Here is a 10,026-nt window from a genome sequence, read left to right as displayed (position 1 = left end):
CCTTAGCTGCAGAGCATAGCCATCATAACTCATAGTCATTGATAGTTTTAATACACACAAACCAAATTCCTTGAGAAATTGTGACCAGCTCCATTGGGAACTTCCAGCCTTGCTTGTGAACTTCCCAGAGCCACCTGATTCACCACTGTGTGATATAGTGGGGTGGACTGGATGGGACTTTGGTTTAACCCAGTTGAGCAAAGTTCAAGCCAAACTCTCCTACTCAGGTAGGCGATGCATATCACAAACATGTTTTTCTCCAGCTCTGCCCCTGCCCCTTGAGCCATTCATTCCAGACTCCAATAAGCCTCAGAGACAAAACCTCTTCCACTTGTCATTATCAAAATCATAGTGATTTATTATTGTAAGAGCTCAAGAGGTATTTCTGGAGACGGCCTAAACATCAGAATCAAAAACAGCATGATGTTATTCATTGCACTGTGCCTGGAAAGCAAAGTTGGTGCAGAGAATATTTTTATTGTGTCTGACACAGACTGAATCAAGATTTAGAGCAGGTGAAAAGCTGGCCAGAGGAGGGAGAGATATGCCTGTGTAAAGTTAGCAGCTCTGAAGCTACAGCTGAACACCTCCCAGATCAGTAAAGACACTGCTGCTTCGGCCTTGGAAGAGATTTCCTCTTCTTCTGATCTCCTGGCACTGGAGGTGGGAAGAGCCAACTGGGGCATATAGAAGGCAGAGTCAGAATGATCTTACTGCTCCTTTCACTACTCCTGCTGCTAATCATTCCCCATGAAGTCTGGGGGAGCCTGGAGGCAAAATGCCCCTTGAACCTGATCAAGGATCAAAGTGATGCAAACAACTACCACCGGTCTGGAGACTTCCTCATTAGTGGGATTATATCTCCAAACGTTTTTAAAGAGCAGCATCCTTATGTCTTTTCCCAGACCCCAGTGTTCAGGATTAACGAGTAAGTAATTATTAAGGGACGTGGGTGGTGCTGTGGGTAAAACCTCAGTGCCTAGGACTTGCCGATCGTCAGGTCGGTGGTTCGAATCCCCGCGGCGGGGTGCACTCCAGTCGTTCGGTCCCAGCTCCTGCCCACCTAGCAGTTCGAAAGCACCCCTAAGTGCAAGTAGATAAATAGGTACTGCTTTATAGCAGGAAGGTAAACGGTGTTTCCGTGTGCTGCGCTGGCTCGCCAGATGCAGTTTCGTCACGCTGGCCATGTGACCCAGAAGTGTCTTCAGACAGCGCTGGCCCCCGGCCTCTTAAGCGAGATGGGCGAGCAACCCCAGAGTCGGACACGACTGGCCCGTACGGGCAGGGGTACCTTTACCTTTACCTAATTATCTGCAGGTGTCTGTCATGTTCCTCCACCCCTATTCCAGTGGTTCCTATTTACCCACACATTTCTGAACTACAGTGTCCATCATTCATGATCCTTGCTGGTTGGGGCTGATGGGATTGAGAGTCCAGCAAAAGGTTCTCAAGCACACTTGTCCTATTTACAGCTTCCCTGTAAAATTATCTATTCTTATTCTTATCTGGCTGGGTAACCCCAGACACCCTGGGCAGCTTCCAGCAAATTAAAAACATTAGGACACCAAACATTAAAAATCTATACAGGTCTCATTGGTGGAGTCAGATGTCCAAAATATGAAAAACCTCTCCCTCTATCTTCCTCCCCCACACCTCCCTCCCTCTCTCCCTCTCTCCTATCTCTCTCTCTCTCTCTCTCTCTCTCTCTCTCACACACACACACACACACACACACACACACACACACACTCCGTCAACCTGCTAGGCTTCATTCATAAGTAAAGATTTATTGTTGCACTTGGAACTTCCCGATCTGCGCTCAAGCTGATCCCAATTACCATGGAGATACTCTGTTTTCTTGTCCCCAGTCCAGTGGTCATCCTTGGCAATACACTTCCCCTACTTAGAATCATAGAGGTTTAGAGTTGGAAGGGTCCATGGCGGTCATCTAGTCCAACCCCCTGCAATACAGGAATATTTTGCCCAATGATGGGCTCTCACCCATGACCCTAGGATTAAGCGTCTCATGCTCTACCAAGTGAGCTATCATGCTTAACCCAAACTTTGGAGAGAATTTTTTTTTTACTCAGTTTTGTTCTTTGAAGATGGTGTGCTTCTACACTTCTGCATTGCAGGAGCATGCATGACCCCATTTATTTTATTTTATTTCATTTGTATAATAGGCATGCACCCCATTATTTGTGGATGTTCAATTTTGTTGCATGGTTTGACACTTTTTTATTCTATTTATTTCTTGCAGATTTAGTGTGAGGTACAGTTGGCACATCATGTCCTTCTTGTTGACCATTCAGGAGATTAACCAGGATCCCTGGATCATACCCAACATCACCCTGGGCTACAACCTCTATGAGAACTATCATGATGCGAGGATGACTTCCGATGCCATGCTAGACCTGCTTGCAGGAGGGGAAGGCAACGTTCCAAACTACCAATGTGGGAAACAGAGTCACATGCTGGTTGTTCTTGAACATGAAAATTCTGCTATCTCAAAAGAGATTTCAGCCATGTCAGGCATCTACAAAATCCCACAGGTATGAAGGGTGGCAGCATGGAGAGACAGAGGGGAATGCCAGCTACATCACATGCCTTTTTGTCTCCAGGGCAGTTAAGAAGGGACATTAAAAAAATGAGAAAATCCTGAGCTATGGATCTGAGGCTCTTTTCCCAAAACTCAGGAACTCCCATCAGCCTCAACTAGCAGATATTTTGTTACATATTAATCAGTTCAGGTAAATAAATAACCTGTTTCTTATCCTGAAAGCAAAACAAAACACCAATCTCTTCCTTTCCTTGCTAGATCAGTTATGGCTTTATGGCCCAGGTTCTTGAAGATAAAACCCAGTTCCCTTTCGTCTACCGGATGGTCCCCAAAGAAGAAACTCTGTACCAGGGGATTATCAAGCTGCTCCTGCATTTTGGATGGACGTGGATTGGTCTCCTTGCTCCAAGCAATGATGATGGAGAAAGATTTGTGAGTGCCTTGACACCTCTGATGATCAGCAGTGGGATTTGCATTGCCATATCAAAAAGAATACCAGAAAAAAACGCACACGAAATATTAGGATCAGATGAATATGTCAGCTGGAATCAAGTGTGTGTGTTTGTTTCCTTTGTAACCACTCAAGTGGGATGGGCTATCATCTTTTCGTTACAGAGTGAGAAACAGATTGGTCCCAAAGTCTGGATTACAACAGCTTTTCAGGACATCGACTTGAGTTTGTTTTATCCTCCTTATATATTCCAGCACTTCCATGGTTCCTTCTCCTTTGTAATGAAGACAAAATTAAGGAGCACCAGAAATATCTCCTCCGCACCAGGCTCCCATTTCCTTCAGCAGTTTTGGCGCGAAGCATTTCATTGTTCATATTCAAAACATGTACTGTCTGTGAGGGGCTGGACAAGGTGTGCAGAGGAGGAGAAACTGCAGGATCTGCCCCAGGAGGAGCTGGAGATAACCTTGTCGCAAGACAACTACATCACTTACTTCAGCATCCAAGCCATGGCTCAAGCCTTGAATGCTGCCTATTCAGCAAGATCAAAGCAGCGGTTTAGGGTGGGTGGAGGAGACAACTTGGAATTTCAAAGGCTGCATCCATGGCAGGTATTTCCTTTCTTGGGGTGTGTGTGTGTGTGTGTGTGTGTGTTTGTTTGTTTGTTTTAAATGCTATCCATTGTAACATGTCCAGAGGAGGGCAACCAAAATGGTCAAAGGCCTGGAAACGATGCCTTATGAGGAACGGCTAAGGGAGCTGGGCATGTTTAGCCTGGAGAAGAGGAGGTTAAGGGGTGATATGATAGCCATGTTCAAATATATAAAAGGATGTCACATAGAGGAGGGAGAAAGGTTGTTTTCTGCTGCTCCAGAGAAGCAGACACGGAGCAATGGTTCCAAACTACAAGAAAAAGATTCCACCTAAACATTAGGAAGCACTTCCTGAGAGTAAGAGCTGTTCGATAGTGGAATTTGCTGCCAAGGAGTGTGGTGGAGTCTCCTTCTTTGGAGGTCTTTAAGCAGAGGCTTGACAACCATATGTCAGGAGTGCTCTGATGGTGTTTCCTGCTTGGCAGGGGGTTGGACTCGATGGGCCTTGTGGTCTCTTCCAACTCTATGATTCTATGATTCTATGAATATTGCATTTTTGATAAGACATTTTTTACGCATATGGCCTCTGAAGATTCCTAGAAGTCTTTTCTTTTCTTTCTATAGCTCTTATTCTGCAAGGCACCTAGTTATTTTATAACATGAAAGGTGGGCTAGCTTTTTAATAATAAAATAGAATGCCTGAAATGTGCAACAGCCCCAGTTCATAAGAGCTTAAAGTAAACAAGACCAAGATATCCAACATGGTTTCCTGCTTTCTTAATGCTGGTGTTTCCCATGTCATTCCAGCTTCACCATTTTTTAAAAGAAATCCAGTGCTCAAATACTTCCATAGGAGGACTGTGTTTGGATGAGAATGGAGAGCTGCCCATTGACTTTTCTATTGAGAACTGGGTGATGTTCCCTAATAAGTCTCGTGTTAGAGTGAAGATTGGGAGCTTAGCGAAAGAGGCACCCACTGGCGTAAAGTTCTCTATTAACTCAGAGGCTATTGAGTGGCCCAAGCAGTTTAACAAGGTATGGGAAAAAGAAACAGTGCCAACAAAAAAGGAATGGCAAGACAAACTGGTAGAGTATATTGAACACCCTAGATTAACAGAGGCAACTGGAGATCACACTAGACAAGAGTTTCAAAAAGAATGGGGAAAATCAGAGAATACTTCACTAAAGAATTACCAAAGGAGGGGGGTCAGACTGTGCCTTGGCCAAAGGCCTGGTGGAACAGCTCTGTTTTGCAGGCCCTGCGGAAAGATGTCAAGTCCCGCAGTGCCCTAGTCTCATGTCACAGAGCGTTCCACCAGATTGGGGCCACAGCCAAAAAAGCCCTGGCTCTGGTTGAGACCAGCCTAACCTCTCTGTGGCGTGGGACCTCCAAGATGTTTTTGTTTGAAGATCGTAAGTTCCTCTGTGGGACATACAAGGAGAGGCGGTCTTGTAGGTACAAGGGTCCTAGGCCGTATAGGGCTTTAAAGGTTAAAACCAGCACCTTAAACCTGATCCTGTACTCCACCGGGAGCCAGTGCAGCTGGTATAGCACCGGATGAATGTGATCTCGCAGTGAGGATCCCGTAAGGAGTCTCGCCGCGGCATTCTGCACCCGCTGGAGTTTCTGGGTCAGTCTCAAGGGCAGCCCCATGTAGAGCGAGTTACAATAATCCAGTCTGGAGGTGACAAATGTGCATCCAAGATGTGCCCTTTTTGACCTCTATGCATGAATTCCATAGCCAGAAATACTCCTAGTGGTTTCCTTCTGATGCACCTTCTCTTTATGGTTAGACCGTGCCTCGCTCGAGATGTACGGAAAGATGTCGACCAGGATATGCCAAAAGGGTTCAGGAAGGAAAGCCAGTTTGCTGTTGTTTGTGTGTTCTGTGTGCGGAAGGGACAATCTCCACTCAGGAAGGTGAGTGACTCCAAGGGTTCCCTGGGAGAATAAAAACAGAGCAGAGATTCACTCAGCGACACTTTCCGTGAAGATTCCAAAGACATTTTTTGAATGTGGATCCTTTCTCACCTTTGCTATTTTTACTCACCTTCACCACTTCCAGGAAGTGAGTAGAATTATTATTATTAGTAGTAGTAGCAGTAGTGGTAGTAGTAGTATATCTGTATGACACCCATCCGACTGGCTTTCCCCAGTCACTCTGAGCAGCTCCTAACAGAATATTACAAACACGATAAAACACCAAACATTAAAAACTTCCCTGATGTCTTCAAAAAGCCAGATAGTTGTTTGCATCCTTGACATCTGTTGGGAGGGCATTCCACAGGGTGGGGGCCACTATTGAGAAGGCCCTCTGCCTGGTTCCCTGTAACCTCATTTCTCAGTAGAAGGAAGCAACCTCTGGGGTACAAAGTGGGGAGTAGGGAGAGCCTCAGCATACATTGCACATAGTCAGTTATTCAGGTATTTTGTACTATGCTTTCAATGAACCAAATCTGAGAACCAACAACAAAAAGATAGTTTTAAAAATCATTTTGAATAACTGAGAAATTGCCAAAAAAAAGTAAATACTTAATGCAGTGAAAGCACAATATAAAGTGAACCATACATTATGTTAATATGATTACAATACAACAGCCAATAAAAATGTTATCTTTATAATAGGGAAAAACCACACAATGAAGATGCCAGATGTATATATCTGGGGTGGCCAGAGATCTCTCAGATTTGTCCAGTATTGTATGGTTATTTCAGTGATTAAAAAGTAAGAAAAACTTTGTGCACCACCTCTGTCATCTTGGAGTAAGGGCAGAATGCAAGTATAAGATTTAAAGAAGCAAATGAGCCAATTCTGCCTAACTTTTGCTATTGCACATTCTAATTTTTTCACCTACAAAACATCAGCATCCGTCTTCAAAATGTACAAGAATGCAGAGGGTTATGGATATAAATGGTGTTGAAACTATTCTTTTTCTCCTCAGATGCAGAACATTGTACAAAATGCTCAGAAGATCAGCATCCGAATAAGGAACGAGATCAGTGTGTCCCCAAAATTATTACTTTCTTGTCTTATGAAGAACATTTGGGGATGATCATACTCTCCATTTGCCTATTCTTGTCCTTAGCAACAGGAATCGTGTTAGGAATCTTCGTTAAATATAAAGAAACCCCCATAGTCAAAGCCAACAACAGGGACCTCTCCTATATGCTCCTTGTCTCCCTCCAGCTTTCATTTTTATCATCCTTCCTCTTCATCGGCCAGCCAAGGAAGTTCACCTGCCTTCTTCGACAAGCAACCTTCTTCATCATCTTCTCTGTTGCCATCTCCTCTGTGTTGGCAAAAACCATCATGGTGGTGCTGGCCTTCCTGGCCACAAAACCAGGGAACAGGGTGAGGAGATGGCTGGGGAAGAGTCTGGCCAACTCCATTGTCATTTTCTGTTCCAGTGTCCAAATTGTCATCTGTACCATCTGGCTGGGCATCTCTCCCCCATTCCCAGACTCTGACAAGCATTCCCAGACTGCAGAGATCACCCTGCAGTGCAACGAAGGGTCTGTGGCCATGTTTTATGCTGCCTTGGGTTACATGGGCTTCCTGGCCTCCATCTGCTTCACGGTGGCTTTTCTGGCCAGGAAGCTGCCTGGGGCCTTCAATGAAGCCAAGCTGATCACCTTCAGCATGCTAGTCTTCTGTAGTGTTTGGGTCTCCTTCGTGCCCACCTACTTGAGCACAAAGGGGAAATACATGGTGGCTGTGCAGATCTTCTCTATCTTGGCCTCCAGTGCTGGGCTTCTGGGCTGCATCTTCATTCCCAAGTGCTACATTATTGTACTGAGGCCAGATCTGAACATGAGAGAACATCTGACAAGAAAAAGCTAAACATGACATTTGATTCTTAGCTCTATGGCTACCATAGAATCATAGAATTATAGAGCTGAACGTCTCCATCAGAATCTTGATTGGTACCACAACTTGTTGTTGGGATTAAAAAAAATATTTCTGGATCCCTGATAGCATTTTCCAGAGGGTTCCAGTAAACCCCACAAATACGTGCACGTGCGTGCATGCGTACATATTATTCTTATTATTTATTTTGGAGGTCTTGGGGTGGTTCACAGAATAAAATCAAAGTATAAAACCACAAAATATATAATCAAAATAAAACAACATCCCAATAAACCTCCCCCCACAGCATATTCATTGTTGTGTTGAGACCTGATCTTAATACAAAGGAGCATCTGACAACAAAAACATAGGGTTTTTCTGTCAGGATTCTGGCAATCCTGTGTTATGCTTATCAAGAACCTGGAGTGTTGTGTTTCATACTTGGGCAAATGGGGGGGGGGGGTTTTGAGAAAACTTTGGTTCACTTGTAGGTGAGGTTTCTGAGTAAACTCTAGGTCCCCAATAATGTAGTCCTTTCTCTTAGTGATTGCTTGCTGCTGAGACTTATGGCTTCTTTCCTTGAGACAGAGGCACAATGAGAAGCTGGGCTTTCTAGGAAATTTCCAGTGACATTGCCTAAGGGTACACAAGGCTGGTACTCAGTAAAAATGTGCAAGAACCACCTGCTTTGTAGAATCTGCTCTCTGCTCTGCCTTAGACCAGTCCCTAAACCAGTGCAATCAAACCATTTGTCTCTGGGTCCACAGAGTAAACAAACAACGGCTTACAAAAAGGAGAGAGAGGGAAGATAACAAAATATTTATTATATCTTGGTGGACCACAAGCTTAACATGAGTCAACAGTGTGATGCAGCAGCTAAAGCTATTCTAGGCTGCATCAACAGAAGTCTAGTTTCCAGATCAAGGGAAGTAATAGTAGCACTCTATTCTGCCTTGGTCAGACCACATCTGAAATACCCTGTCCAGTTCTGGGCACCACAATTTAAGAAGGCCGTTGACAAGCCGGAATGCGTGCAGAGGAGGGCAATCAAGATGATCAAGGGTCTGGAAACCAAGCCTTAGGAGGAGCGCTTGAATGTTTAACCTGGGTATGTTTAACCTGGAAAAGAGGAAACTGATGGGAGATATGATAAAAAGGTAAAGGTAAAGGTACCCCTGCCTGTAAGGGCCAGTCATGTCCGACTCTAGGGTTGCTCGCCCATCTCACTAAAGAGGCCGGGGGCCAACGCTGTCCGGAAACACTTCCGGGTCACATGGCCAGCGTGACGAAGCTGCTCTGGTGAGCCGGCACCAGCGCAGCACACAGAAACGCCGTTTACCTTCCCGCTAGAAAGCGGTCCCTATTTATCTACTTGCACTTAGGGGTGCTTTTGAACTGCTAGGTGGGCAGGAGCTGGGACCGAACGACGGGAGCTCACCCCACCGCGGAGATTTGAACCACCGACCATACGATCGGCAAGTCCTAGGCACTGAGGTTTTACCCACAGCGCCACCCACGTCCCTGGGAGATATGATAGCCATCTTCAAATATCTTAAGGGCTGTTGCATGGGAGATGGTGCAAGCTTGATTTCTCCTGCTCTGGGTGGTAGGACTAGAACCAATGGTTTCAAGTTGCAAGAAAGGAGATTCCAACTAAACATTTAAAAAAAACCCTCTCTGGCAGTAAGAGCTGTTCAGCAGTGGAACAGACTCCCATGAGAGGTGGTGGACTCTCCTTCTTTGGAGGTTTTTAAAGAGAGGATGGAGGGTCATCGGTCATGGATGCTTTAGCTGGGATTCCTGCATTGCAGGGGGTTGGACTAGATGACCCCCAGAGTCCCTTTCAACTCTAAGATTCTATGATTTCAGTATGCATGCTGCTTTTTCACATAAATGTAACCAACACACCTCACAACATGACAGCAATATAAATATATAACAATACATCATTACAAGCATATTAATTCATGCCAACACTTACTATCTAAATATAAGCAACTTGAAACTCTCACACATTTAATTTGTGTGCATTCAGCTATACATGCTTGGCAATAAATAAAGAAATAAAGAAATAAACAAACAAACAAACAAACAAACAAGGAGGTAGAAAGGGGGCAGGCGTCCAGGGGAAAAAACCGTTTGGCAATCCTGTGTTGGATTTTGTGGAATCCAGTGTGTTTTGACCATATGTGATTTTGGCTTTATGCACTATTCCTGGAACATAACCCAAGCATAAGTTGAGAATCACCTGTAATTCCTTTTGATAATGTGGCTATGGTGGCGCTTTCAATTCATCATGAAATAAACTATCAAGCATTGAAGCACTTTCATTGATATTAAACAGTGTGGTGTGTGGTGGAGTCTCCTTCTTTGGAGGTCTTTAAGCAGAGGCTTCACAACCATATGTCAGGAGTGCTCTGATGGTGTTTCCTGCTTGGCAGGGGGTTGGACTCGATGGCCCTTGTGGTCTCTTCTATGATTCTATGATTCTATGAATCCCTCCAATGCAGTCAGATATTAGCAATGATATAACCAGATCATCTCCCTACCAGGGCTTCCTGGAGAGCCAGTGTG

General features: G+C 44.7%; 2 protein-coding genes across 3 annotated transcripts in view; one reads left to right on the top strand and one right to left on the bottom strand.

Moving 5' to 3' along the window:
- The window catches only part of LOC310837274 (vomeronasal type-2 receptor 26-like), a 206,879-nt gene that overhangs the window by 171,492 nt on the left and 25,361 nt on the right, over positions 1-10,026 (bottom strand). The window lies entirely within an intron of this gene.
- Positions 705-7,465, top strand: LOC310839516 (vomeronasal type-2 receptor 26-like; the record flags this gene model as incomplete). Its single annotated transcript, XM_083728153.1, has 6 exons — positions 705-928; positions 2,261-2,552; positions 2,819-3,622; positions 4,412-4,639; positions 5,399-5,525; positions 6,548-7,465. The coding sequence occupies 6 exons, from the start codon at positions 705-707 to the stop codon at positions 7,444-7,446; spliced, it is 2,574 nt and encodes an 857-aa protein (XP_083584279.1). The 3' UTR covers positions 7,447-7,465.

Source organism: Podarcis gaigeae (assembly GCF_964106915.1).
Source record: "Podarcis gaigeae genome assembly, chromosome: 2".
In the NCBI taxonomy this organism is placed as follows: domain Eukaryota; kingdom Metazoa; phylum Chordata; class Lepidosauria; order Squamata; family Lacertidae; genus Podarcis; species Podarcis gaigeae.
The sequence above is the reverse complement of the archived record's forward strand: the minus strand, read 5'-3'. Positions and strand labels throughout refer to the sequence as shown.